Source organism: Moschus berezovskii, chromosome 11 (genome assembly GCF_049115385.1).
Source record: "Moschus berezovskii isolate FMDL1 chromosome 11, NW_MosBer_1.0, whole genome shotgun sequence".
NCBI classification, from domain to species: domain Eukaryota; kingdom Metazoa; phylum Chordata; class Mammalia; order Artiodactyla; family Moschidae; genus Moschus; species Moschus berezovskii.
The window spans coordinates 45,655,823-45,681,956 of record NC_142470.1 but is presented as its reverse complement, the minus strand read 5'-3'; the positions used below and the strand labels follow the sequence as shown (position 1 = coordinate 45,681,956).

General features: G+C 37.5%; 1 protein-coding gene across 6 annotated transcripts in view; it reads right to left on the bottom strand.

The window, feature by feature from the left end:
* The window catches only part of WDPCP (WD repeat containing planar cell polarity effector), a 385,832-nt gene that overhangs the window by 5,877 nt on the left and 353,821 nt on the right, over positions 1-26,134 (bottom strand). The window contains exon 16 of one of the 6 annotated variants that reach the window (XM_088841310.1): positions 20,475-21,239. The exons of 4 other annotated variants lie outside the window; for them this stretch is intronic. In XM_088841310.1, coding sequence (XP_088697436.1) covers positions 21,158-21,239 — 82 coding nt within the window. In that variant the 3' untranslated portion in view covers positions 20,475-21,157. Of the gene's footprint in view, positions 1-20,474; positions 21,240-26,134 lie in introns of those variants that run through there. One more of the 6 variants, XM_088841313.1, reaches the window with a different exon arrangement.

Sequence of the window (26,134 nt, the reverse complement as noted above, 5' to 3'; positions counted from 1 at the left end):
GAGAAGACTCTTCAGAGTCCCTTGGACATCACGGAGATCCAACCAGTCCATTCTAAAGGAGATCAGTTCTGGGTGTTCATTGGAGGGCCTGATGTTGAAGCTGAAACTCCAGTACTTTGGCCACCTGATGCGGAGTGCTGACTCATTTGAAAAGATCCTGATGCTGGGAAAGATTGAGGGCAGGAGAAGAAGGGGACGACAGAGGATGAGATGGTTGGATGGCATCACTGACATAATGGACATGGGTTTGGGTGGATTCTGGGAGTTGGTGATGGACAGGGAGGCCTGGCATGCTGTGGTTCATGGGGTCGCAAAAAGTCGGACACGACTGAGCGACTGAACTGAACAGATTTCTAAAATGTTGATGTTCACTCTTGCCATATCTTGATTGGCCATTTCCAATTTACCTTGATTCATGGACCTAACAATCCAGGCGCCTATGCAATATTTTTCTTTACAGCATCAGACTTTACTTTCACTACCAGATATAGCCACAGCTGGGCATTGTCCGCTTTGGCTCAGCCTCTTCGTTTCTTCTGGAGCTGTTTTTCTGCTCTTCTCCAGTAGCATATTGGGCACCTACCAACCTGGGGAGTTCATCTTTCAGTGTCATATCTTTCTGCCTTTTCATACTGTTCATGGGGCTCTCAAGGCAAGAATGCTGAAGTGGTTTTCCATTCTCTTCTCCAGTGGACCATGTGTTCTCAGAACTCTCCACCATGACCTGTCTGTCTTGGGTGGCCCTACATGCCACAGCTCATAGCTTCATTGAATTATACAAGATTGTTATCCATGTGATAAGTTTGGGTGGTTTTCTGTGATTGCAGTTTTCATTCTGTCTGCCCTCTGATGGATGAGGATAAGAGGCTTGAGAAGTTTCCTGGTGGGAGGGACCAGCTGTGGGTAAAACTGGGTCTTGCTTTGATGGGTGAGGCCATGCTCAGTAAATGTTTAATCCAATTTTCTGCTGATGGGTGGGGCTGTATTCCTTCCCTGTAGTTTGGCCTTAGTCCAAAGTATGGTAGGGGTAATGACAGTAATGACAACCTCCTTCAAAAGGACTCCAAGGACCATTATAGTCAGTGGGCTAATGGCAACCTCCTCCAAGGGCGCTTATGCCAACATGCTGCACCTCCCAGGGCTGCTGTTGCCAGTGCCTCTGATCCAGCAGCAGGCCACTGCTGATGCACACTTCTGCAGGAGACCCTCAGATACTCACCGGAAGGTCTGGCTCAGTCTGTTATAGAGGTCACTGCTTCTTTCCCCTGAGTCCTGGTGCACAGCAGGTTTTGTTTGTGCCCTCCAAGAGTCTTTGGCGGGTATGGGGTTTGATTTTAATATGATAGTGACTGTCCTACTGTCTCGATGTGGCTTCTCCTCTGTCTTTAGATGTGGGGTATCTTTTTTATTTGGTGGGTTCCAACATCTTCTTGCTGATGGTTTAGCAGCTAGTGTGATTTTGATGTTCTTGCAGGAGAAGATAATAGCATGTCCTTCTACTCTACCATTTTAAGCTAGCATTCAGGTATGACATAAATAAAATCCCTTATGATTATACACTGAAAGTGAAAGTGAAGTCGCTCAGTCGTATCTAACTCTTTGTGACCTGGTGGACTGTAGCGTACCAGGCTCCTCCACCTATCGGATTTTCTAAGCAAGAGTGGGTTGCAATTTCCTTCTCTTGGGGATCAAACCTGGGTCTCCCACATTGCAGGCAGACGCTTTAACCTCTGAGCCACCAGGGAAGCCTCTGATTATACAATGGGAGTCACAAATAGACTCAAGAGAGTAGATATAATAAGATTGCCTGAAGAACAATGGAGGGAGGTTCATAATATTGTACAGGAAGTGGTGACTAAAACCGTCCAAAAGAAAAAGAAATGCAAGAAGGCAAAATGGTTGTCTGGGGAGGCTTACAAATAGCTTAGCAAAGAAGAAAAGCAAAAGGCAAAGGAGAAAGGGAAAGATATACCCAAGTGAATGCAGAGTTTAAAGAACAGCAAGGAGAAAAAGCCTTCTTAAGTGCACAATGCAAAGAAATAAAGGAAAGCAATAAAATGGGGAAAGACTAGAGATCTCTTCAAGAAAATTGGAGATATCAAGGGAACATTTCATGAAAAGATGGAAAGGACAGAAATGGCAAGGACCTAAGAGAAGCCAAAGACATTAAGAAGAAGTGGCAGGGACATACAGAAGAACTGTACATAAAAGGTCTTAATGACTAGGATAACCATGATGATGTGGTCACTCACCTAGAGTCAGGCATCCTGGAGTGTGAAGTCAAGAGGGCCTTAGGAAGCATTGTACAAACAAAGCTAGTGAAGGTGTTGGAATTCCAGCTGAGAAATTTAAAACCCTAAAAGATGATTCTGTTAAAGTGCTGCAGTCTAAATGCCAGAGAATTTGGAAAACTCAGCAGTAGCCACCAAACTCGAAAAGGTCAGTTTCATTCCAATCCCAAAGAAGAGAAATGCCAAAGAATGTTCAACTGACCACACAATTGCACTCACTTCACCTGCTAGCATGATCATGCTTAAAATCCTTCAAGCTAGGCTTCAACAGTACATGAACCAGGAAATTCCAGATGTACAAGCTGGATTTAGAAAAGGCAGGGGAACCAAAGATCACATTGTCAACATCTTTGGATCATAGAAAAAGCAAGAAAATTCCAGAAAACAGCATCTAACTTCTGCTTTATTGATGACGCTAAAGCCTTTGACTGTGTGGATCACAACAAACTGTGGAATTTTCTTTAAGAGATGGGAATACCCATCCAGCTTACCTGCCTCCTGCAAAACCTATATTCAGGTCAAGAAGCACAAGTTAGAACCAGACGTGGAACAATGGACTGGTTCAAAATTAGGAAAGGAATATGTCAAGCCTGTATATTGTCACCTTGCTTGTTTAACTCATATGCAGAGTACATCATGAGATATGCCAGACTGGATGAACAACAAGCGGTAATCAAGATTGTTGGGAGAAATATCAACAACCTCCGATATGCAGATGATAACACTCTAATATCAGAAAGCGAAGAGGAGCTAAAGAGCCTCCTGATGAAGGTGAAAGAGGAAAGTGAAAAAGCTGGCTTAAAACTCAACATTCAAAAAACTAAGATCATGGCATCCGGTCCCATCCCTTCATGGCAAATAGATGAAAAACAATGGAAACAATGACAGACTATTTTCTTGGGCTCCAAAATCACTGCAGATGGTGACTGGGACCATGAAATTAAAAGATGCTTGCTCCTTGGAAGAAAAGCTATGACAAACCTAGACAGTGTATTAAAAAGCAGAGACTTTGCCAACAACTTTGCCAACAAAGGTCTGTGAAGTCAAAGCTATGGGTTTTCCACTAGTCATGTATGGATATGAGAGTTGGATCATAAAGATGTCTGAGTGCCAAAGAATTGTTGCTTTCAAACTGTGGTGTTGGAGAAGACTCCTCAGTATCCCTTGGACTGCACAGAAATCAAACCAATCAATCCTAAAGGAAATCGACCCTGAATATTTACTGGAAGGACTGAGGCTGAAGCTTGAATACTTTGGCTGCCTGTTGCGAAGAGCCGACTCATTGGAAAATACCTGCTGCTGTGAATGATTGAAGGCAGGAGGAGAAGGGGGAGACAGAGAATGAGATGGTTGGATGGTATCACTGACTCAATGGACCTGAGTTTGTGCAGCTCCAGGAAATAGTGAAGGACGGGGAAGTGGCGTGCTTCAGTGCATGGGGTCTCAAAGAGTTGGACATAACTTAGCAACTGAAGGACAAAAATAATCCACTTGTATTTAAAGTGATTATTGATAGGAAGGGGGTTCCTATTACCATTTTGTTAATTGCTTTTGTCTTTTTTTTTTATATAGTTCTCTTGTTCTTGTCCTCTGCTCAGCTTTCTTTATTGTTTGATTATTTTTTTTTTTGGTAGCATGCTTTGGTTCTGTTCTCTTTATCCTTGGGAAACTATTACACTTATTAAAAAGCTGCTACTGGGCTCACATCAGACATTTTATAGTTATAGCAGTCTGTTTTAAACTGATAACAACTTAACTTCAATTGTATACAGAAAGCGCACCCTCTACTCCTTCCCTCATAAACACAATTTACGAACTCATACTAGATTTTACTTTTTTCTGTATTGTGTTTCCATGAACACATTTCAGTGGTTTAGTTATTTTTGCTATTTTTGTCTTTATAGACTAGTGTTACAAGTGATTTATGTGCCATAATTACAGTATTGTGTTTTTCTTCATATTTCCTTTAGCAATGACTTATATTTTCATGTTATTGTCTAGCATTTTGTTTGTTTCAATTTAAAGTCCTTTTAAGCACTTCTAGCAAGGCAGATCAAGTACTGATGATCTCCCTCAGCATTTGTCTGGGAAAGTCTTTCTTTCTCCTCCTTTCTTAAAGAGAAGAAATTTTGCCAGGTGTAAAGTATTCTTGTTTGAAAGTTTTTCCTTTAAAGTTTTGAATATATCATCCCACTTGCTTCTGACCTACAAAGTTTCTGCTAAGAAATCCACCAATAGTTTATGTGCTTTTCCTTGCATATTCCCTTTAATGTGACAAGTAATTTTTCTCTCACTGCAGTGAAAATTCTCTCTTTGCATTGGATTTTTGACAGTTGTATGTGTCTCATAAAAATCTCTTTGGGTTCAACCTATTTGTAGACTTTGGGGCCTCACAAATCTGGATGTCCATTTCCCTCTCTAGATTTCTGATGTTTCAACCATTATGTCTTTAAATAAGTTTTTAGCTTTTCTCTTTCTCTCTGTCTGTCCTCCTGAGACTCCCAAAATACTATTGGTTCCTTATTGGTATACCATAAATTCCATAGACTTTCTTCATATTTTTTATTTTTTGTTGTTCCTCTCAATGAATAAATAGCTTCAAATTATAGGTCCCAGTTTTCTTTTTCTTTCTAAAATGGTTTCTATTTCTTTATTAACATCTCATTTTGTTTATATATTAGTTTTCTGATTGTCTTTAGTCGTCTATCTGATGTGTCCTCTTTTACCTCATTGAGCTGCTTTATGACAATTTAAAAAATATTCTTTGTCAAGCCAGTCATCTATATACATTTCTTTAGGGTTGGTTCAGTTCAGTTCAGTTGCTCATATGTGTCCGACTCTTTGTGACCCTATGGACTGCTGCACGCCAGGTTTCCCTGTTCTCCACCATCTCCAGGAGATTGCTCAAACTCATGTCCATTCAGTTGGTGATGCCTTAATGTCCTCTGTCATCCCCTCTTCCTGCCTTCTGTCTTTCCTAGCATCAGGGTCTTTTCCATTAGGTCAGGTCTTCTCATCAGGTGGCCAAAGTATTGGAGCTTCAGCTTCAGCATCAGTCCTTCCAATGATATTCAGGGTTGATTTCTTTTAGGTTTCTATCTCCTTGCTGTCCAAGGGAACTCTCAAGAGTCTTCTCCAGCACCACAGTTTGAAAGCATCAGTTCTTCAGTGTTCAGCCTTCTTTATGGTCCAGCTCTCACATCCATACATGACTATTGGAAAAACCATAGCTTTGACTAGTTGGACCTTTGTTGGCAAAGTATTTGTCTCTGCTTTTTAATAAGCTGTCTAGGTTGGTCATCGGAGAAGGCAATGGCAAGCCACTCCAGTACTCTTGCCTAGAAAATCCCATGGATGGAGGAGCCTGGTAGGCTGCAGTCCGTAGGGTCGCTAAGGGTCGGACACGACTGAGCAACTTCACTTTCACTTTCACACATTGGAGAAGGAAATGGCAACCCACTCCAGTGTTCTTGCCTGGAGAATCCCAGGGACGGGAGAGCCTGGTGGGCTTCCGTCTATGGGGTCACACAGAGTCGGACACGACTGAAGTGACTTAGCAGCAGCAGCAGCAGGTTGGTTATAGCTTTTCTTCCAAGGAGCAAGCATCGTTTAATTTCATGGCCCCAATCACCATCTGCAGTGATTTTGGAGCCCGAGATAATAAAAGCTGTCACTGTTTCCATTGTTTCCCCATCTATTTGCCTTGAAATGATGGGACTGGATGCCATGATCTTAGTTTTTCGAATGTTCAATATTAAGCCAGCCTTTTCACTCTCCTCTTTCACCTTCCTTGAGAGGATCTTTAGTTCCTCTTCACTTTCTGCCCATAAGAGTAGTGTCATCTGCACGTCTGAGGTTACTGATATTTCTCCTGGCAGTCTTGATTTCAGCTTGTGCCTCATCTAGCCCAACGTTTCACATGATGTACTCTGCATATAACTTAAACAGGCAGGGTGACAGTATACAGCCTTGATGTACTCCTTTCCCAGTTTTGAACCAGTCCATTTTTCTATGTTTGGTTCTGACTGTTGCTCTTTGACCAGCATGTAGGTTTCTCGGGAGGCAGGTAAGGTGGTCTGGTTTTCCCATCTCTAAGAATTTTCCACAATTTGTTGTGATCCACACCACGGCTTTAGTGTAGTCAATGAAGCAGAAGTAGGTGTTTTTTCTGGAATTTTCTTGCTTTTTCTATGATCCAGCAAATGTTGGCAATTTGTTCTCTGGTTCCACTAGTAAAGTAAGTAAGTAAAGTCACTCAGTCGTGTCCGACTCTTTGCGACCCCGTGGACGGTAGCCTACCAGGCTTCTCTGTCTATGGGATTCTCCAGGCAAGAATACTGGAGTGGGTTACCATTTCCTTCTCCAGGGGATCTTCCCGACCCAGGGATCGAACCCGGGTCTCCTGCATTGGAGGCAGACGCTTTTAACCTCTGAGCCACCAGGGAAGCCCCACTGCTTTTTATAAATCCAGCTTGTACATCTGGAATTTTTTGGCTCATGTAATGTCGAAGCCTAGCTTGGAGAATTTTTAAGCATGCTCTTGCTAGCATGTGAAATGAGTGCAATTGTGTGGTCGGTTGAACATTCTTTGGCATTGCTCTTCTTTGGGATTGGAATGAAACTGACCTTTTCGAGTCTGGTGGCTACTGCTGAGTTTTCCAAATTTTCTGGCATATAGACTGCAGCACTTTAACAACCTGATCTTTTAGGAGTTTAAATAACTCAGCTGAAATTCTATCACCTCCACTAGCTTTGTTTGTAATGATGCTTCCTAACTTATCCCATTTAACTTCGCACTCCAGGATGTCTGGCTCTAGATGAGTGATCACACCACTGTGGTTATTTGGATCATGAAAACCTTTTCTGTATAGTTCTTCTGTGTATTCCTCCCACCGCCTCTTAATATCTTTTGTTTCTGTTAGGTCCATCCTGTTTCTTTCCTTTATTGTGCCTGTCTTTGCAGGAAATGTTCCCTTGGTGTCTGTAATTTTCTTGAAGAGAACTCTAGTCTTTTCCATTCTATTGTTTTCCTTTATTTGTTTGCATCTTTTCATGGATGGTTGCCCAATTAGTTTCTGTGGGGGAATGAGGGCTAGAGGGACCTCCTATTCTGCCATCTTGCTAGTAGCCATCAATTTGTAATTTCAGCTTTTTTTGCTGGCCTTTGAATACTATTACCTCTACACATTTTTTCAAATTAACGTGAAAGCAGAGACAAAAATATCTTATTTTTCTGAAGACAGAATCATGTATCTTTCAGCCATTAATGCCAAAAGAATCACTTTGAATTGTTTATTCAACTGCCTGTCCTTTATATGAATCATTCCATTGAAATTTTGATTTCATGTTAAGAATAGCTGAAGAGTTGAAGTGACAGTGTTTTGGGTCAGAGTTGGAATCATATAGTACATCTGCTTTGTAACATGGAGTTGGTAGGCCTCAGTTTATGGGGGATAAAGAGTAACTGCTGTATTCTTGGCACTATGCAATACTTAAAACTTCTTTTTCTCTTTTCACCATCTCTCAGATGCTGAAGTTGCTGTCATGTATTCCTTCCTTGGTCTTTTCAGAAAAAAGAACTTCACAGAAGGCCTCTCAACTCAACATGCCTATCTCGTCTTCTGTATCTTCTTCCTTTCTTCCAAATTTTTCATCTCACAGTTTCTCTTAGTTCAGCAGAATTGGCCCATTCTCAGATATAAAGATATGAAAATGAGTAGCCCAAAGTTAGGTTTATCTTTAGGGGACTGTGAAGGGGACATAGTGAGAACATGCAAATATTTTAGTCCCTTCACAGGCAGCCATCTATGTATTATTATCTGTGTTTTCTGTTTTCATAATTTTGTATGCATGGTCAAATTCTATTTATTTTTGAAGGATACCTGCTCGGCTGAACATCTTGGCTGGAGGTGAATGCTGTTAGCTCTTCACAATTTTGGGGGTACTACTTTTAGGAAGTGTATAGCATGGCTGCCTTACATTATAGTACATACTGTTTTTATCTTCTTGTTACTAAATTGGGTAAGAATCATGCCGTTTTTCTCAGTGACCTTCAAACTCTGACTTTTCCAAGTGTAATCTTCAGGCCAGTACCATAAACATCACTTGAAAGTTTGTTAGAAACTAAGAATCATGAGCTATACCCCAGATCTATTGAATGAGAATCAGCATTTTAACGGAATCCCCAGATTTATTTGTGTGCTTATTAAAATTAAGCCTTTGTTATAATCAAGTGGCTTGGTATTTTACATTATACTAGCCAAGAGCAGTCTTCAGTTCAGTTCAGTTCAGTTCAGTCACTCAGTCGTGTCCGACTCTCTGCGACTCCATGAATCACAGCACGCCAGGCCTCCCTGTCCATCACCAACTCCCGGAGTTCACTCAAACTCATGTCCATCGAGTCGGTGATGCCATCCAGCCATCTCATTCTCTGTCGTCCCCTTCTCTTCCCGCCCCCAACCTTTCCCAGCATCAGAGGCTTTTCCAGTGAGTCAACTCATCGCATGAGGTGGCAGTCTTACAAGACATCAACTAAAAATGCTCGGGATTTTCTTGTTTTTATGCATTCTCTGAAAGCTCTTGCCAGCTATGACACTGTTTTTCTGTTACACTTTGAACACTTTGTGTACCTTGGATACCATTATCTTCATTACAGTTCTTAGCCATCAAAGATCCAGCACAGATGCCTTCTTCAAGTTCATTCCTTCTGTCAAATGCTTGTCTATTGTGTATAGGTTTTTTTAGTTTGAAAAAGAATGAAAAAGGAAGTCATAGGGTTAAATGTTATACATTTTAAATATTGCATATTTTCAAATTTAAGAGTTTTTAAAAAATATGAAAAAAATTTCATTGGAAACTTTCAACTATATAATCATTTAAATACCATAATATTAAAAACCTTTTTTTGTGTGTGTGTGATACTTTCGAGTGTATTTTTTTTTCTTTTTTTTTTTTGAAGTGATTCTTTAATTTTTTATTTTTTTTAAAAACAATTTTAGGAATCTTTATTTAAAAACCTTATCTTAAAATGGAGTAACTTTGGTTTTACGAGCAGCAAGCAAAGTACAGAAGCAAAAATGCATTACAGGAGCGTCTAATCTGAAATCACACCCATAATATCATTTTTCAGGATATCTGGTAAATAGTTATTTCCCAGGATGTCTGAACCATAGCTACTCTATTTTGACTTTTAATTGTATAAAAAAAATTTTTTTAATAGCCAAAGCAGATTTCACCATTAATGACGTCAGTGTTTTTCTAGGTATGAGAAGATGCAAGAACTGGAACTCATAAACCTTTTTATGAAAAGATCTAACTATCTGAAGGCCTGTTCTGCCAGTTTTTTTTTTTTTTTCAGAGCACAGAGTGCCTCATTCCTGATTTTCACCCTGAACTTCCTTCAGGGGGTGTTGAAGGTCAGCAGCTTGCAATGGTCATGATGTAATCTTTATAGTGGCAGCTGGCAAGGACCAACTTCCAGTCAGCAGGGTCCCTTCATAGCCACATATCTGACCATGTGACACCATTTCATGGCCATTGTGTCCCGCGGTGCTGGGAAGGTTCATGGGAAGTGATGGGCCACTCAGTGTGCTAAAATTGGAGCAGGCCTTGCAAGTAGCAAAAGTCTCTGGACCACTGTCTTACTAGCCTTCTGGTCCAGGAAAATATTTCCTCTTGTTGCTTTTTCCCATACCCAGAGTCTATTACAATTATTGATCTCATATGGAACTATCAGTTCAGCATTATATCACAGGCTCAGTGAAACAAGTGACATAGAAAATAATATAGCCATAGATAGCAGTTATTACTAAAATAAGAATTATAAGTCAAGAACTTTCATTAGATAAAGCCTGGTATACCCCAAGTCACCTGACTTCATTCGTTAAATGATTATAGTCTGGTGTTAATCTCCTGGTTGTACAGTATGGACCATCTGACCTTTATCTGAAGATTGGTTACTGAGATAAGCCTTAGAAACTAACCTAGAGTGTCCTTTTTAATAACTTAATTAAATCTTTTAGCAGTATCATGTAACAAGGAACTGTCTCAGCAGTGAGTCTTAGTAAACACTAGACATTAACAAAACTAGAAACTTAATTTAACAATTTACAAAACTTAATATTCCATGAGTTTTCATTATGGAGGCCCTGTAGCCAGGGAGGCTTTAACCCATCAAATAAAAATTGAGGTTTGTCAGGGAGCTGGGAAAAGCCAAGCAGCCATCTTGGATTTCCCATAGCCCTGACTCTGATTTCCAGCTATTGTTTTTAATTTTCCAATTTAGAAACAGACTGTTGCCATGGTTTAAGGACATTAGGATGGCACAAGTCTAACAGAGTTTTTGTATAAGCTGAATGAGCTTTTACATGTCTACAAACCCGACAATTGGATTAATTTCTAAAACTAGCATAGGATCAAGCCTATGGTAGAAAAGCATTTGATTTATATGCAGAGGGCTAAGAAGTCAAGAAAACATTATAAATGATCATACGAATCAGGTCCAGCATCTTGGGCAAGCTGTCTACCTCTGATGTCGTCTTCTCATCCTGGTGTAGTGTAGTTTCTTCTGAAAAAAGTCCTTCCATCCATAACTTTCTCACTATTAAACATTTTACAGCACATTTTGAAGAGCAATTAAATTCATTAACATATAAATGAAATATTTCACATTTACAGTTTTCGAAAACAGCAATCATGGAAACAAAATGTGATGCTGTAAGTTATTCCTGGGTTTTACAAAATTAGAATGAATGGTAAAAGTTCCCTGTTAAATACATTATGTTTTTCTAATTTTGATAGTAATTTCTAATTTTACATGTCGAAAAACAAACAAATTTAACAGAACATTAAAAAATTAAAAAACAGAAAAAGAACATTAACATAATCCAAATATCCAGCATTCTTATCTGGATAGTTAGCTCCTATACTTATTATTATGCGTCTCTTTTAACAAAGTTGAGTCTATATTGTCTTAGGAAGTTTTAGGTAACTCTCCTATATACAAAATAAGTCTTTGGGTTTAAAATTTTTATTGTATGTTACTATACATTAAAATGAACTTTTATAGATATAGAGTCGCTCAGTCGTGTCCGACTCTTTGCAACCCCATGGACTGTAGCCTACCAGGCTCCTCCATCCGTGGGATTCTCCAGGCAAGAGTACTGGAGTGGGTTGCCATTTCCTTCTCCAGGGATTTTCCCAACCCAGGGATCGAACCCAGGTCTTGCTCATTGGAGGCAGACGCTTTAACCTCTGAGCCACCAGGGAAGCCAGATGTATAGATTCATGTTATTACCACCACAGAATACAGAATGGTTTCATCATGATTAAAAAATTCCCTCAAGACTTTATAGTCACATTGTCCCTTAGCAGTACTCCTGGCAATTGCTTCTCACCATGACTGTAGTTTTGACTTCAGGAATGTCATATAATTGAAATAATACATGTAAAGTTCTATGGCTGACTTCTGTAGCTCAGTATATTGCTCTTGATCTTCATTCAAGATATTACATGTATCAGTAGTTTGTTATTTGCTGAGAAATATTCCATTTTATAGATGTACCAGTTTGTTTTTTCACCTGTTTAAGGATATTTGTTTTCCCAGGTTTTGGCAATTGTAAGTAAAATGCTATCAACAATTCATCTACGGGTTTTTGTGTGACATAAGTTTTCATTTCTCTAGGGTACATACTCAAGAATAGTATTGCTGGCTCATGCTAAATGTATATATGTAGTTCTTTTTTGGGAGTGGGGAGCCACATGGCTTGTGGGATCTTAGTTCCCTGGAACAGGGATTAAACTTGGGCCCCCTGCAGTGAAAGTGCAGAGTCCTAACCACTGGACTGCCAGGGAATTCCTTAAATATATTTTTACTTTATAGGAAACTGCTAAACTGTTTCCCAGGATGGCTGTACCATTTTTGTATTTTCATCAGCAAGGAATGAGTTCTCGAGTTGCTCTGCATCTTAACCAGTGCTTAGTATTGTCAGTATGTTTTTAATTACAGATATTCCAATAGGTGTGTAGGGGTATATAATCATGGTTTTTAATTTTGTACTTTATTCATGTCTAGTCATACTGAATATTTTTTCATGTGCTTATTTACCATCTGTATATCTCTTTATTAAAGTATCTGTTCAAGTCAAACCTTTTACCCATTTTAATTGGGTTGTTTTCTTCTTGTTGAGTTTTGAGGGTTTTTTAAAATACATTCTGGATATAAATTCAGTGCCTGTCATGTGATTTGAAAATATTTTCTCCAAGCAAGTAGCTTGTCTTCTTAGTGCTCTTAACAGTGTTCTTTGAAGAGCAAAAGTTGATGAAGTCCAGCTTATCAGTTTTTTAAAATTATGACTTCTGCTTTCAGCATCAGGTCTGAGAATTCTTTGACTGTTTTCAGATCATGAAGATTTCCTCCTATATTTTCTTCTAGAATTTTTGTAGCTTTATATTTTATATTTAGATCTATGATCCATTTTGAGTTAATTTTTGAATAAACTGTGAGGTTTAGTTTGGGCTCATGGTTCTTACACATTGATTCCAGTTGTTTAAGTACCATTTATTGAAGAGTATCCCTTGTTCATTGAATTGTCTTTATACTTCTATTGAAGATCAGTTGGGCATATTTGTATGAGTCTACTTCTGAGTTCTCTGTTTTGTTTCATAAATCTTTATCTATCCTTTTGATAACACCATACTTTCTTAATTAGTTTAGCTTTAGAGCAGGGAGTGGCAAACAACAATCCATAGCCAAATCCAGCACATACCTAGTTTTATAAATATAATTTTATTGAAAGAGTCATTCATTTACATATTGTCAATGGTTGTTTTCTCTATATAGTTACAGCCTTTCGTAGCTGTGAAAGGGACTGTATGACCTGCAAAACCCAAAATATTTACTAACTGGCCCTTCACAGAAAATATTTGCTGCCTCCTGCTTTAGAAAGACTTATGATCATGTATGATTCTTCCAACATTATTTCCCCCTTTAAAAATTACTTTTCCTGTTCTGATTTCTTTGTCTTTCTCTATGAATTTTGTAATCACCTTGCTGGTGTCTACAAAAATCCTTTCTGGGATTTTGATTAGAATTGTGTTAAATCTTTAGATCAGTCAGAAGACTACTGACATCTTCACTACATTGAATTTTCCAATCCATAAACCAGATGAGTGTATCCATTTATTTTGATTTCTTATGATTAAATAGTATTCTATAGTTCTTGGCATACAGATTCTGTTCAAGTTTTGTTAGATGTATTCCAGAGTAACTTCTAGATTAATATATTTTGGAGCTACTGTAAACTTTAAAAAAATTTGACTTCCAATTGTACATTATTTTTATATAGGAATACAATGGACTTTTATGTGTTGGCTGTTTATTCTGTGATCTTGTTAAACTCACTTGTTAGCTGTAGTTTTTGGTAGATAATCTTGGGATTTTCTATGTTGATAAACATGTTGTCTGAAAACAGGGGTGGTTTTACGTCTTTCACAAGCTGTATGTCTCTTTCTTTTTCTTATCTTATTATATTGGCTAAGACTTTTAGCACAGTGATGGATATGAGTGGTGAGAGTGGACATCTTTGCTATTTTCCAAGCTGTGTTGTTTTGTTTTTGTAGCTTTTCTGTATATACTGAGAAAGTCTCTTGTTTTTCTTTTTCTTTTTTTCTGAGTTTTAGAAAACCCTAAATGGATATTAAATCAGAAAATCCTAAATGGATTTTAAATCTGGTCAAATGCTCTTTTTGTTTCAGTTGATCTGATCTACCAGTTTTTGTTGTTTGAACTTTCAATATAGTAGATTTCACTGGTTTTCAAAATTGAGTGAGCCTTTCATTTCCAAGGTAAACTACACTTGTGTTGTATTTTTAAAAAATACATTGCTGAATTATATTTCTTAATCTTTTGTTGAGAATTTTTGCTTCTGTATTTATGGGGGTATTAATAGAAAGTGGTTTTTTTGTTTTGGTACTCTTGGTAATAGTAGCTTTAGAAACTAAGTTGGGAGAAGTTTTTTAATCTTTATTTTCTGATAGAGATTGTGCACAATTGATCATTTTTTCCCTCTCTCAATTCACCAATGAGACTGTCTGGACCTCAATGTATCTTTTTTGGAGTTTTCTTTTTCTTAACTATAAAGTCAGTTTTAAAATAGCCCTAGGAGTATTCAGATTATCTTCTTCATTTTCAGCAAGCTTGGTAGCTTGTGGTTTTTAAATAATTCGTCTGTTCCAACTATGTTATCAAATTTATATTCATAGAGTGGTTCACAACATTATTATCTATTTAATGTCTGAGGTCTATTAAGATATCCTTTTTTTCCTGAGAATGAGAGCCTACGTCTTCCCTCTTTTGTTGTCAGTCTGACCAGAATTTTATAAATTTTATTGATCTTTTTAAACAATAACTTTTGACTTCATTGATTTTCTTTGTTTTTCTATTTTCAGTTTCAACGACGTATGCTCTTATGTTTACTGTTTCTTTACTTCTGCTTGTTTTGAGTTTATTTTGATCTTTTTTCCTCTAGTTTCTTAAGGTGTTTAGACAGTTCATCAAGATATTCTTAAAATAAGCATTTAGTGGAATAAAATCTCCAATAAGCACTGTTTTAAGTTATATCCCACAAGTTTTGATATGTTGTATTTTGATATTTTTCAGTTTATATTATGTTCTGATTTCCTTGAGACTGCCTCAGTTCATTGGAGACAGATTAAACCGAAGAGAAAATGAAAATATTCATTTTGTTCTTCAGCTCCCATTATCTTTCTTATATTACCTTCATCTCCATTCTTAAACATAGCTAGAGATGCAGTGAAAACCTGTAAACATCTTTAGGTTGTCAGATTGCTGATACCCTTTCGTGTTTATGTTTTAAAAGAGCTTAATATTTTTGAAAATATGCTTAAAATTAGCCAGTTTTAGCCCTACATTGAGCCTTCGAAAAATATTTTTTAGTTTCTAGTTTTATGGCAGCAGACACTTAGTAGGGATAATATGAACTTAACTAGTTCTATCTAATATACAATTAGCTACCTTAATAGCCGAACACATTGAGATGTTCAGTATATTCTACATTTATTTCAGTTTAAGATGCAGAAATGGACTTTGTAGACATATGCCATATGTTCTTCTCTTATGCCAAGATAACAGGAATTAAAAGACTGAGATGAATAAACAAGGTCAACTTAGACTGAGCCAAATTAGACAACAGAATAATTGTCAGATTTTCTGTTGGCAGGGACAGTTTGTTTTGAGCCAATCTTCATGAATTATAGGCTGTAAATTTGTCTTTTTCTGGAAAGTCTACCACCAGGGATTCTGTTGACAATTATCTTTGTTTTGTAAACACTGAAGATTTTCATCAATTATATTGTTTATAGGCACACATAAGGATTCTGAATAGATGGCCATTTTTTTTTGTTCCAAGTTAAAGAAAACTGCTTACGTATGAATAAACACCAAAACAAAATTTAATAACTTTCAACAGGATAGTATTTTATTTGGAGTTTCTTAGGTATGAATTCAGATATAACAAAGCAAGAAACTAACCAACATTATGATAAATTTATGACAGTAAATATCACAATAGATAAATTTGCTAAAAATACAAAATTTATTTTCTACAATAAAGAATTTTAGACATCAAAGGGGATCATTTAGTACAAGTGAAAAATTGAAGCAACTAGAGAAGTTGACTACTTGAAATAAAATAACTAGGACAATACCAAATATAAAGTATCTTTAGTTTAGTTCTAGGATCATTTATTTTGCTTATCATTGCTCTTCTTACTGTGGATTTTTTTCCTTCTAAATTGTTTTTTCTTTGAGTTATGTAACTTTAAAAATTGCTGATCAAAAATATGAAAAATGAGCTATTTGAATAATGGTTTTCTTGGCCACATCAAAACTATGAAAACCAACTTGTTGAATAACATATTAATCGCATATAAGGTATGAAGTCTCAGTCAATTCACATAACGGTGGTATTTTTTAGAAACTCATTTATGCCAAAGTGTTGTAACTGTTTTACATTTGAAAGTGTTTGATTCTTTTGTATATCTAAAATGTCTACTTTACACACTTAATATCAGCTATATAGTCTTATATCCTATACATTTTATTGAATTATAAACAATCCTTTTATTTATTCAGTATATATCTATTGAACATCTGTTGCATGTCAGGCACTTTTTTTGAGTTATAAAGAACCAGCTAAATAGTATCTTTATTTCCCTATAAAACTCTCATAAATAATGGGAAATTGAGAAATGTGTTACACTGAATCCCAACTCAAGGCTGGATTGGAGTAAGTTTGGCTTCTGTAGATAACCTCCATCTCTGCTTCATTCTCTTGCTGCTACCAGGCCCTTTTAAAAGTCCTGGAGGATGAAGCAGTGTGTAATAAACAAAGAAAAGACAAACATCTCTACTCTCAGTTTACATGCTAGGAAGTTTGTTTATAAACTCAAATGCAGTACAGTCTATTCAAAACCAGTTTTAAGTTGGTTTCTATGTTACATTTTAGTTCAAATTAATTTGGTTTATTAATTTTGCCATAGGTTACCCAGAAATTAAAATTTTGTTCAGTGATTTGTAAGAATGTGAAGTTTGAGAATAGTATATGGGAAAGATTTACAATTAAGAAAACACATTATGGTTCATTCATGGATTGTCAAGTCAGTGTTAGTTGCTCAGTGGTGTTCGACTCTTTGCAATCCCATGGACTGTGGCCTGCCAGGCCCCCTTGTCCTTGGGATCCAGGCAAGAATACTGGAGTGGGTTGCCATTTTCTTCTCCAGGGGTTCTTTCTGACCTAGGGATTGAACCCGGGTCTCCTACATTTCAGGCGGATTCTTTACCACCTGAGCCACCAGGGAAGCCCATTCATGGATTGAATATTTGTTAAATGCACACTCTGTGACTGGTAATGGGTTAGATGCTGTGGAGACAACAGTGAGCAAAAACAGTTTTAACCATTGGTGAGTAGGAAAAAGATCTTCACGACCAAGATAATCATAATGGCGTGATCACTGACCTAGAGGCAGATATCTTGGAATGTGAAGTCAAGTGGGCCTTAGAAAGCATCACTACAAACAAAGCTAGTGGAGGTGATGGAATTCCGGTTGAGCTATTTCAAATCCTGAAAGATGATGCTGTGAAAGTGCTGCACTCAATATGCCAGCAAATTTGGAAAACTCAGCAGTGGCCACAGGACTGGAAAAGGTCAGTCTTCATCCCAATCCCAAAGAAAGGCAATGCCAAAGAATGCTCAAACTACTGCACAATTGCACTCATCTCACACGCTAGTAAAGTCATGCTCAAAATTCTCCAAGCCAGGCTTCAGCAATACGTGAACTGTGAACTTCCAGATGTTCAAGCTGGATTTAGAAAAGGCAGAGGAACCAGAGATTGAATTGCCAACATCTGCTGGATCATCGAATAAGCAAGAGAGTTCCAGAAAAACATCCATTTCTGTTTTATTGACTATGCCAAAGCCTTTGACTGTGTGGATCACAATAAACTGTGGAAAATTCTGAAAGAGAGGGGAATTCCAGGCCACCTGACCTGCCTCTTGAGAAACCTATATGCAGGTCAGGAAGCAACAGACAGAACTGGACATGGAACAACAGACTGGTTCCAAATAGGAAAAGGAGTACGTCAAGGTTGTATATTGGCACCCTGCTTGTTTAACTTATATGCAGAGTACATCATGAGGAATGCTGGGCTGGAAGAAGCACAAGCTGGAATCAAGATTGCCAGGAGAAATATCAATAACCTCAGATATGCAGATGTCACCACCCTTATGGCAGAAAGTGAAGAGGAACTCAAAAGCCTCTTGATGAAAGTGAAAGAGGAGAGTGAAAAGGTTGGCTTGAAGCTCAACATTCAGAAAACAAAGATCATGGCATCTGGTCCAATCACTTCATGGGAAATAGATGGGGAAAGAGTGGTAACAGTGTCAGACTTTGGTTTTTTGGGCTCCAAAATCACTGCGGATGCTGATTGCAGCCATGAAATTAAAAGATGCTTACTCCTTGGAAGGAAAGTTATGACCAACCTCAGTTCAGTTCAGTTCAGTCGCTCAGTCATGTCCGACTCTTTGCGACGCCATGAATCACAGCACGCCAGGCCTCCCTGTTCATCACCAGCTCCCGGAGTTCACTCAAACTCATGTCCATCAAGTCGGTGATGCCATCCAGCCATCTCATTCTCTGTCATCCCCTTCTCCTCCCGCCGCCAATCCATCCCAGCATCAGAGTTTTTCCAGTGAGTCAACTCGTCACATGAGGTGGCCAAAGTATTGGAGTTTCAGCTTTAGCATCAGTCCTTCCAATGAACACCCAGGACTGATCTCCTTTAGAATGGACTGGTTGGATCTCCTTGCAGTCCAAGGGACTCTCAAGAGTCTTCTCCAGCACCACAGTTCAAAAGTATCAATTCTTTGGCGCTCAGCCTTCTTCACAGTCCAACTCTCACATCCATACATGACCACGGGAAAAACCATAGCCTTGACTAGACGGACCTTTGTTGGCAAAGTAATGTTTCTGCTTTTTAATATACTATCAAGGTTGGTCATAACTTTCCTTCCAAGGAGTAAGCGTCTTTTAATTTCATGGCTGCAATCAGCATCCGCAGTGATTTTGGAGCCCCAAAAAATAAAGTCTGACACTGTTTCCACTGTTTTCCAATCTATTTGCCATGAAGTGATGGGACTGGATGCCATGATCTTTGTTTTCTGAATGTTGAGCTTCAAGCCAACATTTTCACTCTCTTTCACTTTCATCAAGAGGCTTTTGAGTTCCTCTTCACTTTCTGCCATAAGGGTGGTGTCATCTGCATATCTGAGGTTATTGATATTTCTCCTGGCAAACTTGATTCCAGCTTGTGCTTCTTCCAGCCCAGCGTTCCTCATGATATATTCTGCATATAAGTTAAATAAGCAGGGTGACAATATACAACCTTGATGTACTCCTTTTCCTTTTTGGAACCAGTCTGTTGTTCCATGTCCAGTTCTGACTGTTGCTTCCTGACCTGCATACAGGTTTCTCAAGAGGCAGGTCAGGTCGTCTGGTATTCCCATCTCTTTCAGAATGTTCCACAGTTTATTGTGATCCACACAGTCAAAGGCTTTGGCATAGTCGATGAAGCAGAAATAGTTTTTTTCCGGAATTCTCTTGCTTTCTCCATGATCCAGCGGATGTTGGCAATTTGATCTCTGGTGCCGCTGCCTTTTCTAAAACCTGCGTGAACATCTGGAATTTCATGGTTCACATATTGCTTAAGCCTTGTTTGGAGAATTTTGAGCATGACTTTACTAGCATGTGAGATGAGTGCAATTGTGCGGTAGTTTGAGCATTCTTTGGCATTGCCTTTCTTTGGGATTGGGATGAAGACTGACCTTTTCCAGTCCTGTGGCCACTGCTGAGTTTTCCAAATTTGCTGGCATATTGAGTGCAACACTTTCACAGCATCATCTTTCAGGATTTGAAATAGCTCAACTGGAAGTCCATCACCTCCACTAGCTTTGTTTGTAGTGATGCTTTCTAAGGCCCACTTGACTTCACATTCCAAGATGTCTGGCTCTAAGTCAGTGATGATGTTATCGTGATTATCTTGTTCATGAAGATCTTTTTTGTACAGTTCTTCTGTGTATTCTTGCCACCTCTTCTTAATATCTTCTGCTTCTGTTAGGTCCATACCATTTCTGTCCTTTATCGAGCCCATCTTTGCATGAAGTGTTCCTTTGGAATCTCTTATTTTCTTGAAGAAATCTCTTGTTTGGATAGCATATTAGAAAGCAGAGACATTACTTTTCCAACAAAGGTCCTTCTAGTCAAGGCTATGGTTTTTCCAGTGGTCATGTATGGATGTGAGAGTTGGACTGTGAAGAAAGCTTATCACCGAAGAATTGATACTTTTGAACTGTGGTGCTGGAGAAGACTCTTGAGAGTCCCTTGGACTGTAAGGAGATCCAGCCAGTCCATTCTAAAGGAGATCAATCCTGGGTGTTCATTGGAAGGACTGATGCTAAAGCTGAAACCCCAATACTTTGGCCACCTCATGCGACGAGTTGACTCACTGGAAAAGACTCTGATGCTGGGATGGATTGTGGGCGGGAGGAGAAGGGGACGACAGAGAATGAGATGGCTGGATGGCATCACTGACTCGATGGACATGAATTTGAGTGAACTCCGGGAGTTGGTGATGGACAGGGAGGCCTGGCGTGCTGTGATTTTTGGGTTCGCAAAGAGTTGGTCACGACTGAGCAACTGAACTGAACTGAACAGAGTAGATCCAGGCTGTGGGCCATGCTGCCTTGCTGTTCTTTCTTCCTCTCTGTCTTTTAGAGATTTAGATATTACCAAGCAAAGAGTCGGACACGACTGAGCGACTGAACTGAACTGAACTGAAGCTCCTATAGGACCTTCTTTTACTTGTCTCTGGTTAAACTTGCTTTGTCTATTGAGAGAGAAGTTACAACAAAAATTTTAATTATCTTTGGGAAGCTAAACTTTCCAAACTAATGTTCAAGTTAAGTCCTGAGCATACTATTCAGATGGTTAAGTGTGAAAACAGAACTCACATCTAAACTTCCCCTGATTTCAAGGCAGCTTTCCCTGTCAATTCAGCACAGTCAAAACAATCTATTAAAAATATAGACCACATCCTAACACTTGTATCTGGTTTTTCTTCTACTGTAACAAATTATCACAAATTTAGTGGCTTAAACAGGGTGCATTCCTTTCTGGAGTTTCTGGAGGAGAATGTTTCTTTGCTTTTTGACTTCTTGCTTTCCTTGGCTTTATAGTCTTCTTTGTACACTTTTCAAAGCTTGTGGTGGCGGGTTGAGTCTTCTTACTGTGAATCACTGATGGTGTCTTTTCTGCCTCCTCCTTCCACATTTAAGGATTACGTTAGGCCCATCTGGATAATCCAGGATAATCTCCCTATTTTAAATTTAGTCAGATGATTAGCAACCTTAATTCCATCTGCTACCTCAATTCCCCTTTGCCATGTAATAAAACATATTCTCAAAATCTGAGGATCAGGATGTGAATGTCTTTGAGAGACCATTATTCTATCATTCACTCAGATGTCCTGTAGTGACTTCTCACTGCAATCAGAACAAAGATCATACAGCATAGCATGGCCTACAGGGGCCCTAACTAATTTATCATCCTCCATCTGCCTTTACAGTTTGACTCTTTACATACTGACTGCCTTTACATATTGACTCTTTGTCACTCAAACCTCCCAAATTAGTTCCCACCCAAAGGCTTGCATGTACAATTTCCTCTCCCAGGAACGCTCTGTCAGTTCACCATATCTTTGTATAGATGACTCCTTGTCTTCAAGATCTTAACTCAGATATTACCTTCTCAATGCATATGATATTTCTCCGATCACCAAGTCTTTGTATTTTTTCCTAATACTGAGTTGGAAAAAGTTTGCTTGGGTTTTTCCATAAGATGTTAGGAAGAACCCAAACAAACTTTTTGGTCAACCCAATACTTATTAATTGAATGATTTTTACTTGTGTATTTTTGTTTCTTATATATATCACTTTTCTTCCTTCTTCCATGCACCTGAGTGAGAACTCCTTAAGAGAGCAGTGGTCCTACTGTGTGCCAACTATGCATCCTGAATTTTTTTCAGTGTTTTCATAGATATTTCTGTGGGTTTATTTTTTATGTGAACTTTAGTATCAACTTGTCTAACTTCATAAAAGTATGTTGAGATTTTTACTGGGATTACATTAAACTTGTAAGTTAATTTAGAAAGAACAGACATCTTTATAATGTTGAGTCATCCCATCCAAGAAGAGGGGTTATTTTTTCATTTGTTCAAGGCTACTATTATATCTTTCAGAGTGTTTTTAATTTTCCCTCATTTAGATTTTGAATATTTGTTGTTCAGTTTATTACTAAATTTTTAATCTTTGTTGAATTCATAAATGGGATTTTAATCAGCCATTCTCTAGCTGGTTATTGTTTGTGTATATGAAAGCTATTGATTCTTACATGTTAATTTTATAGTCCTTACTGAATTTTTTTTTTTTAAGGCAAGGAATACAACTTTATTTGGGAAGCCAGCAGGCCAAGAAGTTGGCAGACTAATGTCTTAAAATAACCATCTTCTCTTTACTGAATTTTTAAAATATTTTATTTTATTATTGATTCCTTAGGGCATTTCAGTTATATTTTCATTTCATTGCCAATAGAGAAAGTTTTATTTACTTACTAATTCTTATGTATCTAGTTTGAAAACTGGCAAACATTTTCAACAAAGGGCCAGACAGTATGTATTGGATTGGCCAAAGGGTTTGTTCAGGTTTTTCTATAACATCTTATGAAAAAACCAAATGAACTTGTTGGCCAGCTCAGTACTTTAGGTGTTGCACCGTATAGTTTCAACTACAAAGTCATGGACAGTAAATAAATTAATAGGTGTGGCTATGTTCTAGTAAAACTTTATTTACAAAAATAGGCAGCAGGTTTGGATTTGGCCTGTAGGCTATAGTTTGCCAAGTGTTGCTCTAGCTGACTTACCTAATGATACTGGCTTAATACCTCTGGTACAGTTTTGAATCATAGCAGAGGTAATGGGCATTTTGTCTTTGTTTCTGATCTTAGTGGAAATGACCTTAGTTTTTTCCAGTTAAATAAGATACTGGCTTTAGGACTATGTATATAATGTATACTAATGAATATGTATTCTCTTGTTAAGAATATATCCCCCAATTGCTATTTTCTTGAGTTTTTCTTTAAATAGAAATGGGTGAATTTTGTCAAAGAATTTTTTATAGCATCTAAAAAAGATAAATCTTATGATTTTTATTGACCTTAGATCTATTAATATGATGTATGATATTAATGGATTTGGTGTCATTCAACCAATCTTGTATTCTCAGGATAGATTCAGGTGTTGAACTTTGTTTGCTTATATTTTATTTAATAGGAATTTAATTTTTAATTTTGACATTGATACTTATGAATGATACTGCTTTATAGTTTTCTTTTTCTGTACTTCAGGAAGTTTTCCTTTATTTTTAACAAATTGGGACAATTTGTAGAACACTGAGAATATCTTGGTAGAATTCTCCTATCAAACCATCTGCGCTTTTGCTCTGTGTGTGTGCACACGTGCATGAGCACACTCAGTCACTAAGTTGTGTCTGAGTCTTTGTAATATTATGGTCTGCAGCCTGCCAGGCTCCTCTGTCTGTGGGATTTGCCAGGCAAGCATACTGGAGTGGGTTGTCATTTCCTTCTCCAGGGGACCTTCCCAACCCAGGGATTGAACCTATGGAGTAGGATTGCTAGATCCTATAGTAGCTCTATTTTCAGCTTTTAAAGGCACCTCCATACTGTTTTCCATAGTGGCTATACCAGTTTGCATTCCCACCAACAGTGCAGGAAGGTTCTTTTTTCTCCACACCTTCGCCAGCATTTACTGTCTGTAGCTATTTTGATGATGGCCATTCTGTGAGGTGATAACCTCATTGTAGTTTTGATTTGCATTTCTGTAATAATGAGTGATGCTGAGCATGTTTTCATATCCTTTTTAACCATCTGCATGTCTTCTTTGGAAAAATGTGTATCTAGATTTTCCACCCATTTTTTGATTGGGTTGTTCTGTTTTTTTGATATTGAGGTGCTTAAGCTGTTTGTATAGCTTGGAGATTTATCCCATATCAGTTTCTTTGCAGATATTTTCTCTCATCCTGATCCTGAAGGTTTTCTTTTCGTCTTATTTATGATTTCCTTTGCTATGAAAAAGCTTATAATAGGTCTCATTTGTTTATTTTTGTTTTTATTTCCATTAATCTGGGAGGTGGATCAAAAAATATCTTGCTGTGATTTATGTCCAATTCTGCCTATGCTTTCCCCTAAAAATTTTGTAGTGTCTGACATTCCATTTAGGTCTTTAATCCAGTTTGAGTTTATTTTTGTGTATGGTGTTAGGATATGTTCTAATTTCATTGGTTTACATGTCACTGTCCAACTGTTTCAGCACCACTTGTGGAAGAAACTGTCTTTCCCCATTATAGTCTTGCCTTCTTTGTTGTAGACTAATTGGGTATAGTTGTGTGGGTTTATCTCTGGGCTTTGTACCCTGTTCCATTGATCTATATTTTTGTTTTTGTGGCAGTGGCATACTTTCTGGATCAATGTAGCTTTGTAGTATAGCCTGAGGGAGACTGATTTCTACAGCTCTGTTTTTCTTTCTCAAGATTGCTTTGGCTATTTGTGGCCTTTTGTGTTTCCATACAAATTAAAAAAAATTTTTTTTGTTCTAGTTCTGTGAAAAATGCCATTGGTAATTTCACAGGGATTGAATTGAATCTGTAGATTGCTTTGCATAGTATGTCATTTTTTCAATATTAATTCTTCCTACCCAAGAGCATGTTTTATCTCTCCATGTTTGTGTCATCTTTTATTTCTTTCATCAGTATCTTATAGTTTTCTTTTGCCTCCTTAGGTAGGTTTATTCCTAGGTATTTTTTCTTTATGTTGCAATGGTAAATAGGATTATTGCCTTAATTTCTCTTTCTGATCTTTTGATGTAGTGTATAATAATGCAAGATATTCCTGTATATTTATTTTGTATCTTTCAACTTTACCAAATTCATTGATGAGCTCTAGTAGTTTTCTGGTTGCATCTTTAGGATTTTCTATGTATGTATAATGTCATCTGCAAACAGTGACAGTTTTACTTCTTCTTTTCCAGTTTGGATTTCTTTCATTTCTTTTTATTCTCTGACTGCATGGTCAGTTTTGGTCTTCCAAAACTGTGTTGAATAATAGTGATGAGAGTGGACATACTTGTTTTGTTCCTTATCTGAGAGGAAAACCCTTTCAGTTTTTAACTATGGAGAATGATGCTTACATGGATTTGTGTATATTTATTATGTTGAGGAAGGTTCCCTCTATGCCCACTTTTTGGAGAATTTTTATCATGTGTAAGTTATGTGATTTCTTTACCAGCTGGCCTTGAAGATTATTAAAAAATTAATCTTCAAAATATAAGATTTTTGTTGGGAAATGTCTTAGAGCTGATTGTTCTAAGATAATTTTTCTCAGGGATCTGGTAGAATCTTCTAATACATAGATCCAAGTGTTTTTTTTTCTTAATTTCTGAAATATTTCCTGGATTATAGTTTTAAATATTAATTCTGTTACACGGTCTAAGTTTTCTTTTTCAAGGAATCAAAATATATAAGTGCTGTTGCTATTTTGCTTTATCTCCCACTGCATTACTTTCTCCTTAATGTCCAAAAAATTTCTTTACTTCCTTTTTATTCTCTTGTTTACTGCCATTTTTAGTGCATTTTATTTAATCTGAATTTATTCATTGGAGTGCCTTGAACTTATTTTTCATTTCTCAAATAATATAATCTTTTCCTTCCCTTTCTTTCTTCAGTTCAGTTAACTTACCCTCTGCTGTCCTGCTGTCTCCTCTCTTTGTTCCTCTCCTTCTTAGTTTATGTCTTTTTAATCCAGTGGGTTTCCATGTACTTAGTTGCTTGTTTGAGTATATTTAATTCTGCTTGCAATGTTGCTGTATGATTTTCTTCTATTTCATCATGGTTGTTTTGAGGGAGAGAATTTTCCTCAATTAATGTGTATTGATTTTCATTTTCTGTTCCTTTAACTCTGTGTGGAATTGTTTTATCTTCTTCCTGTTTTTGTTGTGTTGGGTATATTTTGTGAAATTCTGGTTCAGTAGTGCCCTCAGTATAGCCAAGTCTAGGGAAGATGTAAGGATAGATGTAGTAACCAGTGGAACTTAATGACAAATCCAGATTTAATTTGCTTAAAGGCAAAACCTTTACATTTAT